At 45.3% G+C, this 19,321-nt stretch overlaps 3 protein-coding genes across 12 annotated transcripts in view; all 3 read left to right on the forward strand.

Moving 5' to 3' along the window:
* Nucleotides 1–5,265, forward strand: part of gigyf2 (GRB10 interacting GYF protein 2) — a 15,998-nt gene extending 10,733 nt beyond the window's left edge. For 5 of the 10 annotated variants that reach the window (XM_037982072.1, XM_037982076.1, XM_037982073.1 and 2 more), the window contains 13 exons: nucleotides 658–786; nucleotides 913–1,043; nucleotides 1,134–1,234; nucleotides 1,684–1,824; nucleotides 1,894–2,052; nucleotides 2,141–2,407; nucleotides 2,488–2,610; nucleotides 2,780–3,013; nucleotides 3,121–3,317; nucleotides 3,456–3,607; nucleotides 3,699–3,901; nucleotides 4,405–4,552; nucleotides 4,635–5,265. In XM_037982072.1, the coding sequence (XP_037838000.1) occupies nucleotides 658–786; nucleotides 913–1,043; nucleotides 1,134–1,234; nucleotides 1,684–1,824; nucleotides 1,894–2,052; nucleotides 2,141–2,407; nucleotides 2,488–2,610; nucleotides 2,780–3,013; nucleotides 3,121–3,317; nucleotides 3,456–3,607; nucleotides 3,699–3,901; nucleotides 4,405–4,552; nucleotides 4,635–4,702 (2,053 nt within the window). In that variant the 3' untranslated portion in view covers nucleotides 4,703–5,265. The remainder of the gene's footprint in view (nucleotides 1–657; nucleotides 787–912; nucleotides 1,044–1,133; nucleotides 1,235–1,683; nucleotides 1,825–1,893; nucleotides 2,053–2,140; nucleotides 2,408–2,487; nucleotides 2,611–2,779; nucleotides 3,014–3,120; nucleotides 3,318–3,455; nucleotides 3,608–3,698; nucleotides 3,902–4,404; nucleotides 4,553–4,634) is intronic. The other 5 variants (XM_017422533.3, XM_017422536.3, XM_017422534.3 and 2 more) reach the window with 2 other exon arrangements.
* Nucleotides 5,266–6,404: 1,139 nt separating this feature from the next.
* snorc (secondary ossification center associated regulator of chondrocyte maturation) lies at nucleotides 6,405–11,575 on the forward strand. The gene is made up of 3 exons (XM_017422422.2): nucleotides 6,405–7,244; nucleotides 10,460–10,627; nucleotides 10,716–11,575. The coding sequence occupies exons 1-3, from the start codon at nucleotides 7,172–7,174 to the stop codon at nucleotides 10,823–10,825; spliced, it is 351 nt and encodes a 116-aa protein (XP_017277911.1). The 5' UTR covers nucleotides 6,405–7,171; the 3' UTR covers nucleotides 10,826–11,575.
* Nucleotides 11,576–13,502: 1,927 nt separating this feature from the next.
* Nucleotides 13,503–18,783, forward strand: LOC108239627 (G-protein coupled receptor 55). The gene is given in 4 exon segments (XM_017422432.3): nucleotides 13,503–13,559; nucleotides 13,561–13,619; nucleotides 14,811–15,552; nucleotides 17,263–18,783. Coding segments are annotated over 4 exon segments (1,065 nt in total). The 3' UTR covers nucleotides 17,470–18,783.
* Nucleotides 18,784–19,321: the final 538 nt, after the last annotated feature.

The raw sequence follows: 19,321 nt of genomic DNA on the forward strand, positions 1-19,321 counted from the left end.
AGTCCCCATGGGTCAAGGATTAGCCCTTTGGAGTTCAACGTCACAATGTCAAAGTTCAAGGTCGCAACAGCACACGTGCTCTAACTCTGGAACCGTTCAACGTAGGAGGGTGAAACTTAACAACATGCCACAGTAGTCGTAACTATCCGGACTGAAGGAGATTTCGGACGTTTGCCCAGAGCGCCACCTAGTGGAGGGCGCGGGAAGTGCACGGGAAATGCGCGGGAAGTGCGCCACAGCGTAGAGGGCGGTCGCCAGAGTTCCCGCGGTCGCCATAGGCCAAAGCGGCGCTGAGCTGCGAGGGCCGTCCAACGCTGCTTGCAGCTTTAATTTACTTTGTAATTTGATAAATAAATCCATTTATTTATGAAATTATAAACAAGGTTAGAGTGAATAGAAAGGACAAATAATTTTACAGCAGTGATCAGTCAGTATAATCATAAACAATTTATATATTTATTTATTTTATTTTATTTTTTTACCAAACTGACCTAATGACAGTCCTGCCTGTGTCTGTTTATCTGTCAGTATTTTCCAGTTCTGAAGGTGAAGGTTCTGAACTTGTTTTGTGTTTAAATCTCCTCCTTCAGCTGGGAGATGATGAACTAATTTAACTGAACCTCCCTCCCTCCCTGTGTGGTTTGTCTCCCCCTCCAGGCAGCAATATGCCCAGGCTATGGCCCAGCAGAAAGCTTTAGTTCTTAACTCAGCTCCTCTTCAGCAGCAGCAGCAGCACCAACAGCAGATAAACCACCTTCTACAGCAATACCAAGCTCTGAAGATAAGGTGGAGAACACAAAGTCATTACAAAATCTCCATTTCTTGCCCTAATTTGTTCTGTTTACTGAAGTTTTCAGTTTCTGTCCGCGTCTGAAGCGTCGTCGTTTTGTTTTTACTCCCGTTTCGTTTTAGCGCTTCAGATAGTCTTCTACCTCCCGTGACTCGATCCCTGTCTGTACCAGACTCTGGTTCTGTGTGGGAAATGCAGAACCCATCCTCTCAGGCTTCCTGCACACCAAACCTCCAACAAGCTGCCGCAAGCAGTGAGTTCCCATCATGCTCTGCAGTCATGCCTGAGAAACTCTTTTAGTTTTTTTTTCTGTCACACGTAACGCACTCTCTGTTACCCGCAGCATGGGAAGGCAGCAGCGTCTGGGATTTGCCGATAGACTCAATGGCGCAGGCTCCGACGATCGAGCAGATGCAGCAGTTTGAGAAGGCCAAGTCTGCAAAGGTGAGCACGAACCTGTCCTAACCTGTCCAGCTGGTTCATTCGAAGCTATTTATTTTTCCTATTCTGTATTGGTTATGAAAAATGTCTACATTTAAGCTGAGAGGTGTGCGGTGACTCTGATCCTCACTGTGCCACAAGCAGTAATGATGTTGACCACTCATTCATAGATTGAATAAAATAAAAAGGGGAAAAAGCAGCTGTTGATGGAGCTATGGGTAGCCTGGCTTGGTGCACTGAGAAGAAGCACATGATTTGAGTAGGCAGTCATTCAGTGGTGTCCAAAGGACAGGGTTGGGTGGACATGAACTCTATCACTTTCAAAAGTGATCAGTGATCGGATCTTCTCTGCTTGTGATCCAATAATCCAAAATGTGATCGAATCCCAGGCAGCAGCTTACATAGAGCCTGCGTTTCTGTGGATAACGGCGTCTGTGTGGTCATTTTGGCAGCTGGAGCTGGAGCGGCGCGAGGCAGAAATGAGAGCGAAACGGGAGGAAGAAGAGCGGAAACGCTTGGAGGAGGCTCTCAGGGCTCGGCAGGAGGAGGAGCGGAAACGACGGGAAGAGGAGGAGCTGGCGCGACAGAAACAGGTCGGGCTTTCCTGTCGCCCGTTCGTTTCTATTTGCTGTTGCACCGAGACTGACCCTGCGTCTCTTTAGGAGGAGGCTTTGAGGCGGCAAAGGGAACTAGAGGAGGCGCAGCGTAGGCAAAAAGAAGAAGAGGAGAGGCTGGCGCAGGAGGAAGCACTCCAAAAATTAGAAGAAAGGCGGAGGGAAGAGGAAGAGAAACAGAAACGGGAAGAGTTCCTTCGTAAACAAGTGAGTTCAGAAAGATGTCGTGCACCTTTTTATTTTTAGTGTTTTCCTCAAAATGTTTCACTAAATAAAGAATTCTCTTCTTCCTCAGGAAGAGGAGCAGAGAAAGCAGGAAGAACTAGAAGCATTAAGGAGGCATGAGGAGGAGAAACGGGCAGAGGAAGAGGCAGCCGCCGCCGCAGCAGCTGCTGCAGCTGCCGCCGCCGCCGCTCTTGCACAACAACAGGAGGAGCAAAAAAGAAGAGAGCAGGAGGCCCAAAGACACCAGGAGCTGCAGAGACAGCGACAGCAGCAGCAGGAGGCCCTCAGACGGCTGCAGCAGCAACAGCAGCAGCAGCAGCAGCTTGCACAAATAAAGGTAGGAGCTCCTGAGGAAGGCGCACCCAAAAACAGACAGGAGGGGGTTTCAAGCTGACAGTGTTTCGTCTCCGCTTGCAGCTTCCATCTTCTTCTAAGTGGGGGCAGCAATCAACCAACACTCTAAACCCGGCTCAGAACGCCCTGTCGCTGGCCGAGATCCAGAAACTCGAGGAGGAGAGGGAACGACTGACGCTGGAGGAGGTAAGGACACAGTCACCTTAGCCTGATTATCTTCTCACTTTCGTTTACCCCAAAAAACTCTGAGACGAAACTCTTAGGATGATCCGCGATGTGGCTGGATATCGTCTCCCCCCCGCTGTTAAAGAAAACACGACTCATTTGCACATTTCCTTTCTCCTCTCATTCGCAGCAGAGACGTCAGCAGCAAGAGCACCTGAAGCAGCAGCAGCAGGCGGCCCTGCAGCAGGCTCAGCAGTCCCACGCCAAGCTGTCCGGCTGGGGCAACGTGGCCAAACAGCCCGCCATGACCAAGTCTCTGCTGGAGATCCAGAGGGAAGAAGCCCAGCAGATGAAGCAGCGGAAGGAGCAGCCGCACCATCCGCACCCCGTCGCCACCCAACAGGCCCGACCGCAAAACCGAACCGTACGTATCTCATCGAAACGAGACGGTTGGAGCTTTTATCTAATTTGTCTGGGTTGCTCTTTAAATTTTGTCACGTGACTCAAGAGGTTTTTCGTCTCTGCTCACAGCCGTCACTCAGTAACTCGGTATGGGGGTCTGTCAACACCAGCACCAACTGGGGCTCAGATCCCAGCAGCATCTGGGGCGACACCCACAACTCAAACATGGGCTTCTGGGACGAAGCCGTGAAGGAGGCGGTCCAGCAGCCCCCCCAGAACAAAAAAGGCAACTCTCAGAAGAACAATAAGGGCAACGCCAACCTCAGGTATTTGAGGAAGTGCTAATAAAAATGTCGCCTTCGTCACAGCCTCGGCTGAAAAGCATGACTTATCATGCGAAGGACGTGAGTAATGCGCCGGATCTCAGTGAGGTTCTTTTGTCTTTCACTTTGTGCTTCATAAAGTAACTCTCTGAGTGGGCGAAGCAGCAAGAAAGTAGAAGAGGAGGAGAAGCTGCTGAAGTTGTTCCAAGGCGTCAGTAAGAGCCAGCAGGACACCTTCATGCAGTGGTGCGAGCAAACGCTGCACACGCTCAACACCGCCAACAACCTGGATGGTAAATCTTTACGTCATGGATACCCGGATGGGCCTGTTCTTAAAGCAAAACGTCAAAAACATCCTTTTTTTGTTGTTGTTTGTCCTGGCAGTTCCTACGTTTGCATCCTTCTTGAAGGAGGTGGACTCCCCGTACGAGGTGCACGACTACGTCAGGGCCTACTTGGGAGACACCCCCGAGTCCAAGGACTTTGCCAAGCAGTTCCTCGAACGCCGTGCCAAACAGAACGCCAACCAACAGAAGCAGGCGCCATCGAACCAACAGCTCGCCAAGCAGCAGCAGCAGCAGCAGCAGGTAAAACCTCACAAAACGAGACACCTGTCAGGGTCACCTCCCAGAAACGGTTTAATCCTTTTTAGCTCGACGACTCCTCTCTCAAACAGCAGTGATGACTCAGCATCATTAGGTGAAAGGAAATATAATATCTTAAAAAGATTAAAACTACACTGATAGTAACAAAACCCTCATGAGGATTATACCGACTGCTCGATGGATATTTAAAAAAAAAATTCCGGCTGCCTCCGTCCACCCACGTCGTTTGCAGCATCCTGACTCGTCCGTTTGAGAACTTCAGCGCCCTTGATTTACTGTTTAGTCTCATCTGAAGGCTGCTGTGAGGAAAAGGTTAAATGCCCCAACAGCATTCGGCGTTTTCTTCCAATCGTTGAGGCGTTCAGGCGAGCTGGGCTAACGAGATAAACCAGAAGTGAAGCGTTTTATTTAAGGGGTTTAACATGAAATGGACCTTATTGATAACTTGTATTAAGCGTCAGTATTGGTTTTTTTTTTCTTTTCCCAAGGACTCAGTGTGGGGCGGAACCGGACCCTCGACAATCTACCAGTCGAACCACATGAGCAGCCAGCAGCAGCAGCGGTTTGAGACGGTCACCTCAGGGAAGAAGAAGAAGAAGCAGAAGATGGTGCGAGCAGACCCCAGCCTTTTAGGTGAGGCTCGACGTCCGTCTACCGACCGGTGTCTTTGTGTAGTTTTCAGCTGGTGCTGACTGCGTTTGTCGCCTGGTTGCAGGTTTTTCTGTCAACGCGTCGTCCGAGAGGCTGAATATGGGAGAAATCGAGACTCTGGAGGACTTTTAAGGGATCCTTCCACTGACTGTATCCAGTTCGAACAGCAGCTGTTTTTTCCCACCACTTTCCACCACGTTCACAATTTTTACTTTTCCAGCTCCCCGCCCCTCCCTCCTGGAGCAAACATCCAGCCGCCTCCAAGAAGGTTTTGGATCTTCATCACTATCAGCTCCGTCTGGAAGCGCTCCCGATGGCCTTCACTGTTCTGTTTTTATAAAAAAAGGGTGGGGTTGTATGATCAGAAAAGAGAAATTCTATCCATTGTTTTTGTTTTATTTATTAAAAGCCCCACCGTATGTCGTCTCTACCCCCACCCCTTCCTCCTCCTCCTCCTCTTCAGCTGGTTGTTCGTGGATAATGACGGCAAAACTAGAGCCCAAGGATTCGTGCCCACATATGTCCTGTTTTAAGGACATGTTCAAAAGTTCCAACTAGTTATCTATTTCTTGTAAAATACTAGGCTGTTTAAAGAATAAACTTTCAACTCTGCATCTGTATTATAATATATGAAAATGATCTGCTGGAGTCCTACTTTTTTTATGGCAGTACGAAATAAAAAACAGTCTGACGTGTGGGATGTTCACGTCTGTCTCTGAGCTGTTCAGGGCTCGCCCTCCGCCGGTCTGTCGCGGTGCCCGTCTTGCGTCAGCCTAGTGATTTGTGTTTTTATTTTTTTGTTACTATCACTCAACTATCAAAGAGGAAATGAAAGCCACAGATTCTCTTTTTTCGAAATGCGTTTCCAGGCACCGGCTTGTTCTACCTTTACAACAAAAAACAACAACCTGCTGCTCCCTGTGCCGAGTCTCCAAAAACAAACAGAGTTTGACCGAACGGATCTTAAATTTGTCTCTTTCAGGTCAAAAATGGGGTCAAAGTTTGAGTTCAGTGCTGCTCAGCTTCCCAACAAACAAAGTTGCCTCGTAAAAGTACAAATGTTTAAACTGAACACAACTGATCTGTTGTTGTTTTTGTTTTTTAGATTCCTCAGGTGAAAACATAAAAACGTGGCGTGTGAGGCAGCTCGGCGGGGAGGCATTCACTCAGGCGTTAATCTCAACATCTGGTCCAAAACAGCAAAAAATTAGTGGTTCGGATCATTTTGTTTGTTTTGTTTCTTGTTTTATTTTCTCAGTTTCTTCTCATACCTAAACTCGCCCACCTCTTAGGCTTTGCACTTCGACCACGTTCACTCGAGACTGCGAGGAAATGAATGAGATGAAGGCCGGCGGCGGCGCGCTGCTCGGTTCGTCTTTACATTCACAACAAACCGAAGAGGACAACCTCAACGAGAGGGAGAAAAAAATCCTAAAATACCTCCACTGATCAATGGTTTAATTAAATATTATGAAAGAAGAATATTGTGCCCATACAGCAAGAAAAAGAGCTGAGTCAGCTCATTAAAGTCCTAAATACTCAAGTAGGAGGACTAGTTTTTGTTAGATTTGACACATCACTTATTTCTTGTAATATTTCTGACATTTATCGACTCCGTTTCCTTTTTTGAGTCATTTATGTGGCTCCGAAAAGAACGGAGGAGTGAAGCTTCAGAGCCATTTGGAAATAAAACAAACACAGGAGGGAGCGTTCACAGGAAGTGAAACCATTTTATCATCAGCATTATTATTATTATTATTATTATTATTATTATTAGCTGATACCTGCTCTGGTGTCAGTTTTCAGGTTTAGTGATTCTCTCACACACATACACACACACACACAAAGCTCCTAATCCAGAACCGAGCCGGTTCTGTTTGTTCAGTTTCAGAGTCCCTGAACGCATCTCTGAAACTCTGTAATAAAAAGATCTGATGAGTCAGCTCCTTCGAGACTCTGAAAGTCGGCAACGAATTTCACTTTTACTGAGAGGAACAAGAAACTCAAACTACCCCCCCTCCCACACACACACACACACACACACACACATCCACAGGCCTAACGCTGATATTAACCATTAATTAACTCTTATTCCTAATAAATAAGCTGACCTGAGCTGCTTCATGTTCCACAAGAGATGGAGCTGATTGTGTTTTCTGAGGCTGAGGATATTATTTAAAAGTCACTTCCCCCCATGGCAGGTGTGTTTCATGGTTGGGGGCTTGAATAAGATGAATAAAAAAGGAAATATTAAAGAGTCCAGACGCTTCAGATGGGTTCAGTTCTGTGAGGCTTTGGGAGATTTCGGAGCAGTAAACATGTTAGTGGGATGACTCCGTAACCCTTCACACTCTGCTGAGACCGGGGGACGTTTTGGGCTGGCTGTTTATTTATTTTTCTTCTTTCCCACAAAGCATGCACTGTCCCGTGCACACCTCGTCCGGCCCCCTTTTTTTCACCCCCCTCCCATCCTAAGCTGCCTTACCTTTCTGCCTCTTCTTCTTCTTCTTCTCCTCCTCCTCCTTTCCCAGGGTCAGTCCTCTCGTCCTCTCGTCCGCTCCTTCAGGGACTTTCGGAGACGCTCATCGTTCCCGGCCAGCCATGGTTCCCGGCAGCCTCTGCAGGGTCGTCCTGCTGCTTCTCCTCGGCCTCCTGGTCGTCTTCGTGCACACAGGTGACACACACACACACACACACACACACACACACACACACACACACAGTGTTTCCTGCAGCTCACTTCAAAGCTTCACAAGTGTCCTTCTTTCAGAGCCTTTGTTCTAAAATGAACTCAACACGTTTTTTAGTAAAATATGTGCTTTTTCACGTCAGCTGGCGTCGTCTGTGCTCAACTGTTCAGATCTCAGGGGCCTGGACATGGCGCCGGGGGGCCGAAGTCAATGCTGCGGTCTGTTGAGGCTGTGAAAGCTGCTCTTTGACAAGTCGGGATGACTCAGTGGCTTTCATGATGTTCTCAAGAAGCTAAAAGGGGAGAAAAAAAAGAGAAATGTTCCCCCTCGCTCAGCCTGAGCTGAGGTCGAGTTATTGTCTGACCAGTTCTCAGCTCTCAGGAGGAGAAGGCATCCAAGCTGTCAGACAGGGACGTGGAGCCTTTTTCTTTATTCCTTTCTGTCCTTTCTGTTTGCCCCGTGTGTCAGGGTTTGCTCTCGGGTCTGGAGGTCGGGTCAGGAGAACAGTGGGACCTCTCTGCCCTGACAGGGAGTTAAAAAACTAAAGAAATCAAACCGAGGGAACATGGATCTGTGAAATTCACCTCCCAGGTCCGGAGGTCGGATCATGGACGTGTTGGTTCTCTCCTCTGCAGACATCATTGTTCTAATTCTCCTTTTAGTTCCACAGTTTGTAAGAAACAAGAAGTTTAAGTGACTAAATGTGACCCTGACTTGTCCTTTAGTGGGAAAAAAAACAAGAAAAACTAGTAAGAATTGAACATTTCAGACATGGAAAGGTTTGGTTCCAGTAAATGAGGTGAAATAAGGGCAGAGTGGCATGTTCGGGGTTGTGTCACTTGCAGTTTCAGTGCTCGGTGCGAGCTTTTTCTTTTCACACCCACTCGTCTGCAGGCCTCCGTCGTCTGTCTGGATGGTGTGAAATCCCAAACCCAGGGGCCCCAGAGGCTCCCCCCGCAGACTGGCCTCCTGAAAGTCCTCCCCGAGACGGCTTCCAGAGGAGTCGAGCCTTTTGTGGGAAACGTGAGGGAAAAACAAACGATGTCCAAATCCCACCAACATTTTACTCTCAGTGGGACATTATAAAGACATCGAATGTTTAAACTAAGATAGTGCACCGTTTTTTGGACATGCGTGGCTGCCATCGAAATCAAATTAACTTCATCGTGTCCCCAAAAAATGGTACAATTTCTAAATTATTTAATGAGTTTAATGTGTTCCTCTGTGAGCGAAATGTGAACTGATGCAGAAAATCCCTCCTAAACGAAGAAGTTCATCTGAAACGGTGGAATGTAATGGACTGATACGTGAGAAAGCAACAGCAAAACCACTTCAGAGGTTAAAGGAATGTGTAAAAAGTGTTTGATGAGTTACCTCGGGTCGGTGACGTTTGTTCAGGAAGTGCCTGTTTCCAACAGAGTCAGCCATGTTTTAGGAACATCAGCGGCCCGGGTGGAAACAAACACCTACGAGAAAAACAAACAAACACGCTGCGTTATTATTTTATCAAATCAGGGCATCTGGAGAGCTCAGCCTCTGTCTCTCACACTCTCACACTCACACACACACACACACCTACACACACACACAGGCGGCTGTATCATAAATGAGTTTGTTTGGCGTCCAGAGCCGAGCCGGGCCGGGCCGGGCCGGGCCGGGCGGCTGCTTTCAGGCCCGGCCGGGTTGTTTCTGGTCGCGGCCTGCCGGGCCTGCGAGAGGGGGGTTGTGTTGGGGTGAGGGTGAGGGTGAGTGGGAGAGAGGGAGGGGAGGGTGGAGATGCACAAGCCGGTCTTTGTGTCCTAGGCTGAAGGCCTCATTGATGGAGGAGCCGGCAGCAGCCTTCGGGGCCTCCGGACCTTAACCCGGCGTCAGGACAGGAAGCTGCTCACACTGCACGGTTTCTGCTCGGTGCACCGTTTCTCTACGTTAGGAGAGCGCCATGGGTTGTAGGGTTTTTGGGTTTTTTTTGTAAATAGTGACCAATCAGAGACAAGATGAAGGCCGCCCCTGAAGGGGGGTGCAGGAGGCGCTGAACGTAAACATGTTTTGATTCTGGTCGTGCTGGAATGCAGGCAGTTGAGGACTGGATGAGTAAATCACTTTGGTGTCTGAATGGGTGGGCTCCTGCCATGAAGAGCTCATTTTTTGTTTTTCAGTTGAGGCGGCGGCCATATTTTCCACTGGCTTCCTGTAAAGAAAAGGCCGCACTGATGACCCGTCGGCAACCGCAGTCACAGAACCGTTACGGCCGTTTTTTTTGTTTGTTTTTAGTGTCCTCTGTTTTTTCCTGGAAATCTGGGCTTCTAAAAGTTCAACTTGGAGGAGCAGCCTGTTTCTCCATCCGCTGCAGAGGTGCGAGAAGCCTCGAGCTGAGGAGGAAAGGAGCAGGGAGACCATCCGAGGCGATGGAAGCGTCCCCAGAGCCAGAACCAGAGCGAAGACCCGTTTATTTACACGACCCGTTCAATAAAACGTCAAACTGAAAGTCGGAGACGTGGTTGGAGAAGGCTCGCTGAATGCCGAGCTGAGAGCTAGTTCCCCCTGAAGTGGGCGGGGACATTTTTTGCCAGAATAAGACAGAGAAACAAACCTGACTGCGGCGTGAATGCTTCCAAAATGTTGTTTGGAAGCGTTGAGATTTGGACCTGAGCAAAGTGGTAAAAACCACTTGGGACTTTGGCCTCACTCAGACCAGCCACCAGCTTTTCAGCCCCGTCAGAAATCCACTTCCTGTCTCCGAACTGACGTCAGTCTTAGGGGTATCTGCAGCAGGTGAGATGTTAGCCGTCACAGCTTTTCCACAGAACCCCACTTCAGAAGAAATGACCCTTAAAAGAAGGCAGGCAGTAAAACCAGATCTGAGACGAAAACCTGCCACTCGTTGACGGGATTCCCAGAGAGACGAAGGAGAAGAAGCTGTTTTGGACAAAACTTAAAAATATTCCATCGTTCGGTCTCGTGTAGCATCAGAAGATTTCCTGCTCAGAGTTTGGGATGTGAAGGACTCTATATGTATAAATCTGACAGAGATATAACCTTTATGGTGTGTTTTCTGGCGTTATTTGGCGTCTCGAATCAGGTTGACTCCAAAAGTTAATAAGTTAATAACATGTAATAATAAAAGATAATAATTAAAAGAATTGGATCAAAATAAAGTGACTTTTCCTTCAGGTTATTTTTAATTTTCTTTACTTTTCAGAGACGGCGTTAAACCCCTCCTTCACCGGCAGGGACCACCAGGACACCATGTCCGGAGACCCCCCTGCAGAGGGGACCACCACGACCCCCCATCTGGACTTCACGAGTCCCTCCGTCACCGAGGACTACGAGGACGCCACCCTGTCTCTGACCCTGGAGGAGGACGAAGGTGAAACCGGCTCGTCTTTTTGTCTTTGGCGCTCAAGCAGCTGTCTTTTCACGAGATGGTTGAAGTGACCTTTAATCTGTGTGTGCAGGAGTTCTGGGGCCAGGGGCCATCACAGCCATAGTCATAGCCGTCTTCCTGGGCGCGTCGGTGCTCCTCGCTCTCATCGTCATCACAATCAGGAAGTTCACCGCCTCCTAGAGGGAACGCATCTCACGCCTGTGTGCAAGTGTGTGTGTGTGCGTGTGTGTGTGTGTGTGTGTGTGCGTGTCAGAGTCTGAACTCGACCCCTCGAGCCTCCGTCAGTTTGCTGTAGATGCTGATAAATGTGGCAGGTCCCTCGGAACCGACGGTGAAACACTCGACAGAAACTGGCTGGCTCTTCCAGTAGAATCAAAAACACCTTTTCTGCTTTCATTTTTGTGTGTTTTTTTAAAATATATATATATATATCCCTCTCAAGGATCTTGTTTTTCTCGCTCTAAAAGAAGGCCGATGGGGTTCATCTTGTACCCGTGCTTTGATTTCTGCAGCTTTGACAGTTATTTGTGACGAGTCGCCCTGTATGAGCTGCTTATTACCATTTAAAACACACCTTCTGTGTCTCCTGTAAACAGGTTTAGGTGTTTGTGTTTCGCCTTTTCCAAATATTTAAGTGTCCAGGAAAAAAAAAAGAGGAGAGAACATATTTTGGAGGAAAAAAAAGTCTTTCAGGGGAATGAATATAGCAGTTTCAGTATTTGTATCTGCAAAGCAAATAGAAAGGAAAACTGAAGAAATGTTTCGTTTTCCTTTTTCTTTCCAGAGAAAAACTCATTTTAGTCTAAACGAATCTTTTTCTGTTTGTGTCCTTGTAGCTGCAAAAGAGAAGGTTGCTGTTGTGATGTCACCTGCACAATTCACAATAAATAATTGACTTATTTAAAAAAAAAGAAGAAAAGAAGTGCCAAAGTTCTGACTGCTGTCGTTTGTTTGAACATGCGAAGACAACGGTGGACAGTGATGGTTAACACCTTCTAGGTGGCCGCCACAGCGCTCGCAGTGATCGCACTTTTGTTTTATTTACTCTAGACCTGAGCTCTGCTTAGTTGAATAAGTCTTAAAAGCGCAGAAGACCAAACTGTGAGAAATACGCCACATTTCCACGAGCCGAGCCAGGTGGCAATGCCCTTTGCAGCTCTTCACTTTCAATAACATCAAGTTTTCTTAGACATGAAAGCCTAAATCTAAATCTTTCCTGGTTTTATTTGAGTCAACAACAACAACAACTCCCAGATTTCTTTTTTTTTTTTCAAGGAAGAGCTGCCGGTTAAAAGAGAGCAGAGAGATATTCTCACACTTAAAACGATTGGTAAAGTCATATTGGCACCCGAAACCCGGAAACCCTCAAAACCTAATCACAGTTCAAAATCTGCCTCTGCAGCTTCTGAGCCGCCTGTTTTAGTCGTCCTCTTTGATTCGGGAAGATTCAGATCGTAGGGCGGGCGGCAGCGCAGCTACACAAATCACGGTTTTGGGCTTCGTCTGCTGTAAAGAAATAGATAGAAAGTGATTGTCGGGCCTACTTCAACACCAACAAAGAAAAAGAAAAAAAAAGAACGGTGGAAAATCTAGTTTGGGGAAACACAAACCGCAGTCAGATGCAGTCATGAGAGACTTGGCACACCCGCGTTTCCTCTATTTTATTAGATCCACTTTTCATGTCTTTATTCTTCTGACTCTGGCTACCACCTGTCCGACCACGTGCTTTAAAACAAAAGACAGGAAACCGTTGCATTTTAAAAGTTTCTGACAAAAAAAAAAAAAACAGCCTCAATTTTAATCCTGTTTCTGAGTGAATGTAGAGTCAGGATCGAATTACAGTAATCCTGTTTCTCTTTATTCTTTGTCTTTTCTTCCCTACCATTTTTAAAATATTATTATTATTGACGCAACTACTTCTGCAAGCATCGTGCGTTTTACATAATCAAATGTCAAAATGTTCGGCTTATTCGGCGCATTCAGGCCATGGCTTTTGGTTTTTGTAGCTTTTATACTTTTCAAAATATCTAACTTCATTTACAAAACTAATCCCCATGGAAAAATACATCGAGATAACAACATTGTTTTATTTGAAATCTGCTTAAGCAAACTTGCTCTGTTTTTGTTTTCGTATGCTACTTTTAGCTTTTAGCTAGCATTCTGCTACTTTTAGTTAGTGTTTTGTTACTTATAACGTTTACCTAGCATTTTACTACTTTAGCCTTTTACCATTATCTTTTACCATTTTTCTACTTTTAGCTTTTAGCTAGTGTTTTGCTACTTTTACCTTTAGCTAGCATTTTGCTAATTATAGTTTTTAGCTAGTATTTTGTTACTTTTAGCTGGTTTACTACTTTTAGCTAGCATTTTGCTATTTTTACCTGCTTTTAGCTAGGATTCTGCTCATTTTTGTTAGTGTTTTGTTACTTATTATCTTTAGCTAGCATTTTGCTACTTAGATTTTAGCTAATGTTTTGTTACTTTTACTACTTTTAGCTAGCATTCTGCTACTTGCACCTGCTTTTAGCTAGCATTTTACTACTATTAGTTTTAGCTAGTGTTTTGTTACTTTTAGCTGGTGTTTTACTACTTTTGTTTTTTTAAATGTTTTCCGCTCTTTTCTTTTAGCTAGCATTTTGCTACTTTTCACTTTACCCTATTGCTCTGCTTCTTAGTTTCAGCTCCCTCCGCTCCCCGCCTCCAGAGTCATCTCTCGGCCTTCCCGCTTCATTTTCCACAAAAAATTGCAGTTTCTCTAATTTGGTGATGCAATTAAAGTCAGCCCCGTCTGCGTTTGCCAAAAGTAGGACCTGCCGGGCAAGCTGAGCTCTACAACCCATTTGAGCAAACAGATATGATGCGTGGCATGACGCAGGAAGTGGTGATGAAACAACAAAAGGTAGAAAAGCAGAAGCGTGTCTGGCACAGCACAGACAGTCAGAAACACTGTAAAGTCCTCTGAGACAGTCATGGGGTAAGAGCAACACTCGATTCACAGTTTCCGCTCGACAAGACGCCTGACAAACAAAGCAGGTTAGACTCTGTGCGTTCGACTTAAATCTTGCTTTGTTCAAAGGTTTAGGGACTTCTCTTTGACAGCCTTGTGTTTAAAATGAGTTTAAAGGCAATAGAAAATAGTTCAGTGTGTCGGTTTGATTGTATCAGAATATAAAAGGTAAAAAGAAAACACCATAACATGATTTTTCTAGAGCTCAGGCGGTTTAAAAAACTAGTGCGCAGTTTCGCTTTTTAACGTGCCAAAGCGGTTTTAGTTCTTGCCACGCGGTCTGGTTTTGCTGTTCGCGAAGCCTCAGGTCGTTCAGATCGCTGGAAACGTTCGCCGCCGCGGGCTGACCTTTGCCACCCCAGGTGGCGGCCGGCGAATGGCTGCGCTTCCTTCAGTTGAGCTGAGTTCAAACCACACTCAGAGAGACCCGAATGACTGTGAGGCGCTACAAGGCGCCACTCTACAAGTTCATCTGTCGTTTACATGCACCTGAAGGTCAAATCTGTCCAAAGGTTCGAGAGATATTTTACTGACAGGCGGACAGTTGGTGATATTTTACCCAGCGATCCGTTAGTGCTCAGCATATGTGTTGGTGGTCAGTAAATATTAGCTCGGTTTGCTTAAAAGTGGCTGAATTTTAGTCATTTATCTGCCAGTTGGCTGTGGCGGCCATGTTGAACCAAGTTGACCCCAAGAGCAGTTGTTGTCTTCGCACATCCTGTTTACTTTTTACGAGCCGATTTAAAACCTGATTTTTTGCTAACCGTGCCGCCGTGGCTGCTTTTGTGAGACGAACTGCCGTCTTTGAAGTCTGGGCGATTTCCATGAACAGACCAACTCAGCTCAGATCTGGTTGGCTTTCGGGGAATCGGCGCCAATTTGAATCAGGGATCGAGACCCCGGGGCGTTCAGGGGTTCCTCTTGAAGCTCGCTCTCTGCCTTTTCGCACCAGAAGCAGCAAAACGAAGAAAGGCAAGGTGACATTTTTTGCGTGCCCACACGTTTGAGCAGTTTCACTGTGGCACGGTGGTTTGTCTCGTCTCTGCGACTCTTGTGGGAACCGAGAGAGGCGGCAGGAAGGGCGCGTTCATTTCAAGGGTTTCTGCTTTGAGATGCCAGAAGTGCTGATCGAACCGAACTGAACCGCTCTCCCCGCAGGGACAACACCACGAACACCAGCTGCTCCGCCCAGTTTAGCGCCGACGCGCTCATGGAGGTCCTGGAGCCGGTCATCTACGTTCCCATCTTCATCGTGGGGCTGCTGCTGAACGTGGCGGCCCTGCTGGTGTTCTGCGTGTGCCTGAGGAAATGGACCGAGTCCACCATCTACATGACCAGCTTGGCCCTGATGGACCTCCTGCTCCTCCTGCCTCTGCCCTCCAAGATGCACGCCGCCAAGAATTTGTGGTCCAGCGAGCTGAGGCCGCTATGCTCCTTTCTGGAGAACCTCTATTTCGTCGGCACGTATGGCAGCATCTACATGATCACGTGCATTGCCGTGGACAGGTGGGGCGCCATCTGCCACCCGTTCAGAGCCAAGCAGCTGCGCTCCCCCAGGGCGGCTCTGGTCACCTGCGTGGGAGTCTGGCTGCTGGTGTTCTCCACCATCTTCCCGGTCACCTACAACTTCCGGCAGGGCGAGAAAGAGCCGTTCCGCTGCTTTCACGAGTTTTCGGAGAAGGGCTGGAGCGCGGCGGTGATCAGCTGCGTGCTGCTCTTCGGCTTCCTGGGACCCGCGACGGTGGTGGTTCTGTGCTCGGTCCACACCATCAGGGCACTCCAACAGTCGGGTCAGACGAGCCCAAAGAGCCGGGCCTGCGTGAAGATCATCTCCAGCAGCCTGGTCGCCTTCCTGGTGCCGTTCACCCCGAGCCACCTGGGCGTCTTCCTGCAGTTCCTGGTAAGGCACGCGCACACACACACACACACACACACACACACTAAAACTGGTTTAACCTCAAAGTGAGCCCACGAGGGCCGGAGGAAGGTCGAAACAAAAACAACCAAACTACCTCAACTTGGGGTCCAGAATGTTTCATAGCTTTTTATTTATTTATGTCACTTTAATTATAAAAGGCAAAGATTGTCCAGTTTTTTCAGCACATTAAAAACAGCAGAAGCACTTTACATGTCAAACAAAAAATAAAACAATAAAAGAACAAGAGAAAAGTAAAATAAACGGACAAAATGCGTACTCCAAGCTGGATCATTCTGAGCCTGAGAAATGCAGTCCGCACTAAACAAAAAGATTATATTTCTAAGAAAACAACATCAGATGATTTGCATTCAAGTCTTTTTTATTTAAAAAAAATAAAATAACTAATAAACTGATCAATAACTGATCCTACCATCAGCCGTCGCCCAAATCAAGAGAAATAAACTTTTCAGATTTATTGAAAAGGCACAGGACCTGAGGCGGCAGAACAGAACACCACAGCATGCCAACACACACACACACACACACACACACACACACACATATATAAACTACAACGACCAGCTAGTGGCGATGCTCAATTAGCTGCATTTATTTTAAAACCAAAACTCTTCTCTTCAGTAACTCCAGCCATCACCGGGCGTCACAAACATGTAATAAAAAGTCCAACTAATGAGTTGTAGTTTCAGAAAGACTTCAAATAAGTCTCTTTAGCTGACCACCCTTCGACTGAATAAATAACAACGTTTTATTAAAACTGATCCAGTCACGTCTTCAGGCATTTATCAGAATCAGGACTTTGTTTTTCTTAACTTTTTTTTATTTTTTTATTTGTTTTATTTATCCAGGTAAACCCTGTTGAAATCAAGATCTCATTTTCAAGAAGGACTTGGGCATTTATTTTCCAGAGTAAAGATTTTGATAAATGAATATATTTATATATATATATATATATATATATATATATATATATATATATTTGATATATTAACTCTTCAGTGTGTTTTCTATTTATGAGAAAACTCGTTTATCTATTCTTAATCTTTAAAACCAACAAACTTGCAGTTTATTTGTCAAGATTATGTTTATTTGTTAGTTGTAGTTGTTCCCGTCCGCCACAAATCAAAATACAAGACTTTCAAAACAAAATGTTTTCCGTCCTTTGGATATGTTTTGGCTCAGTTTCATAAAGCTTTGGTTCAACAATGTAAACGAGGACAGTTTTACTATTTGCTGAGCGTTACAGGCTGTCACTTGCATGTATAAGGTGTTTATTTCTGCCTCCTGATTTGATTTTTTTTTTCTTCTAATTTTATTACTTCAGAAGCCATTTTAATTGTGGCCACAAAGAAAGAAAGAATAAATAAATAAATCTGAGAGCAATGCAAACCGGCCTCTCGGCTCTGAATGTTTGTTAAAGCGGAACAACACAGATACATCAAGTTAGAAGCAGCATTATGATGAGGTAAAGTAGAGTTTAGTAACCTAAATGAGTTGCTGATGTTATCTGATTATTATGACATGTTTTCAGCAGAATATTTAAATGCAGATATTAACCAACTTTGGGTGAGAACAGCCGAGTCAGGTCACGGGGTTGGTTTATAAACTTTTGAAGCTTTGAGGACAGATTAAAGTGTCAGATTTGTGTTTCTGATGCCCTCCCTCCCCCTCAAGGTGCACCAAAAAGTGATCCAGGACTGTGGCGCCAAGGACAAGATCAGCCTCTTCCTCCAGGTGACCATGTGTTTGTCCAACATCACCTGCTGCCTGGACGCTCTGTGCTACTACTTCATCGCCCACGAGGTGAGGAGCACCAAGCACACGATCAGGAGGTCGATGAGCGGCCAGAGGAGGGCCACCTTCAGCTCCTCAGAGGTCTGAGCCGCCCCGGTGGGACTCGAAAAACTCTTTCTTTCTTTTTTTTTTTCTTTTTTTGAGTTTTGAGTTGTTTTGAAAGCTGATCTGTAAAGGAAGCGCTGCAGGGGGAGGAAGGGGGAGGGGGAGACGAAGCAGGTCAGTCCGTGCTCTCGTTTAACCGCCGAGCTGAAGGCTTGGCCTGCCTGGGTGATTTGGTCCAGCAGGAAGGAAGCCAGCCCATGGGGCCCCCTTCGTCTCAAACCCGCCCCACCTCCCCGCTGCCGCGAGCAGCTCTGATAAGCAGAAATCTAGGTGGCAAAGGGGAAAGTTCCACCACAGAGAGGAAACTGGTGTTATGAATCATTGTAAATCTGGAGACAGATCGCAGCAGAGTTTTGCTGTTTCGGTTCTCAGGGACTGGCATCGAACCCCGGCGTGAGAAGCTCCTTTCAAACTCAATAAAACAGGATCACGCAACAAGGTTTGCGTCAATGGATAAAAAAGGCCAGTTTCGTCTTGTGGGAGAAATTCAGGTGCATCAAGAAACGACTGCAAAACGAGAATCCCTAATTTAGTTTTAAGATCCGTCCCTCTGCTCCTCACCAGCTGTCTGCGATTTTAAAAAATAAATATAGAAACTTTGTTTTTTTCTGATTGATTTAATAACAGTAGCTAACCAACAACCGGGCAACATTCCCCTTTAAATGATTAATTTAAAATTGTTTCATTTAATTTAGCTGCTGATGTAAGCAGACAAGCAACCGAGGAAATTAACTTTTCAAACTTTAAAATTTGAAAAGTTTCTTTTTGGCAAACTGTGAAGTTTTATTTATGTTCATGTTTTGTTTAAATATGGACAAAGCCTGAAGCAGAGGAGGTGAAATGTTGAATTTATTTATTTTACTGATGCAAAAGGAAAAAATTGTAAAGACTCATTTGATCTGAAAAGAGGAGACAAGTAAAGTTGGGGAAAATTAGGGTTTAATGTTTTTTTAATTGTTTTTTTTATCAGATTAGTTATTAATCGAGTTGCTGGTTGACATTTGACAACCATTTGAACTTTTGTTTGTAGAGTATAGTATTAAATGGATTTCTTTTTTTACATAAATGTTTTTAATTGTGTATTTTTACAGGATGTTGTATAAAACTGTTTTCTAACTTCTTTACGTTTAATTGGAAGTTTTGTTTTCTTTTAACGACGGCGCCAGCTTTTATATGACTCATGTTGACTCATGAACAGCGGATGGTTTTAACAAACCAGCATTAAAATATTGAGACTTGTTAATATTTATTAAAACTGTATTAAATTCTGTTTAAATAAAATAAAATGAAACAAAAGAATCAGGTGTGAATGTTTATCAGACTTTTAGTGTTTTTCTCATTCTACGCTTCACCTCTGCTTGGTTTTGCAAATACATTAATTTGGGTTTTAAATTGTTTTTTATAAGTTTTATTACCTTCCTCTGTTATCTTTTAATGTGCAGATCTGATCTGTTTTACAACTCGTGCAAATTAAAGCAGGAGGAAAACAAAAATCTGAAATAAGATTCATCTTTATGGTGGAAAATCAAAGGCAGCAAATTGAATTCGTCTTTTTTTCCTTCATGTCCATTTTGTTCTTTTTAAATTTTGTTAACGTGTTGTTCTCCAGTTTTGATAATTTACAAACTAAATTACTTCTTTGACTCGAAGCTGCAGTTTAGTTACGCAGAAAAGTCACTTGGAAACCCCCCCGCCTCAAATCTCACAGAACAGTTTCAGTGAAAGGAACCCCGAAAGGCAAAAAAACAAGAATAAAGATCGATCGTTTATTCTTAAAGCAGCAAAATATTACAAGGAAAAAAAAAAAAAATTATCTGTACAGTAAAACAGTGAA

The sequence above is a fragment of the Kryptolebias marmoratus genome, linkage group LG20 (genome assembly GCF_001649575.2).
Source record: "Kryptolebias marmoratus isolate JLee-2015 linkage group LG20, ASM164957v2, whole genome shotgun sequence".
In the NCBI taxonomy this organism is placed as follows: domain Eukaryota; kingdom Metazoa; phylum Chordata; class Actinopteri; order Cyprinodontiformes; family Rivulidae; genus Kryptolebias; species Kryptolebias marmoratus.

What these genes read in the sequence shown, in the direction of transcription:
- snorc (XM_017422422.2), top strand. Translation starts at nt 7,172, where the DNA reads ATGGTTCCCGGCAGCCTCTGCAGGGTCGTCCTGCTGCTTCTCCTCGGC. An exon ending in GGTCGTCTTCGTGCACACAG is followed by an intron (nt 7,245 to 10,459) that starts GTGACACACACA and finishes TTTACTTTTCAG; the next exon opens with AGACGGCGTTAAACCCCTCC. An exon ending in GACCCTGGAGGAGGACGAAG is followed by an intron (nt 10,628 to 10,715) that starts GTGAAACCGGCT and finishes CTGTGTGTGCAG; the next exon opens with GAGTTCTGGGGCCAGGGGCC.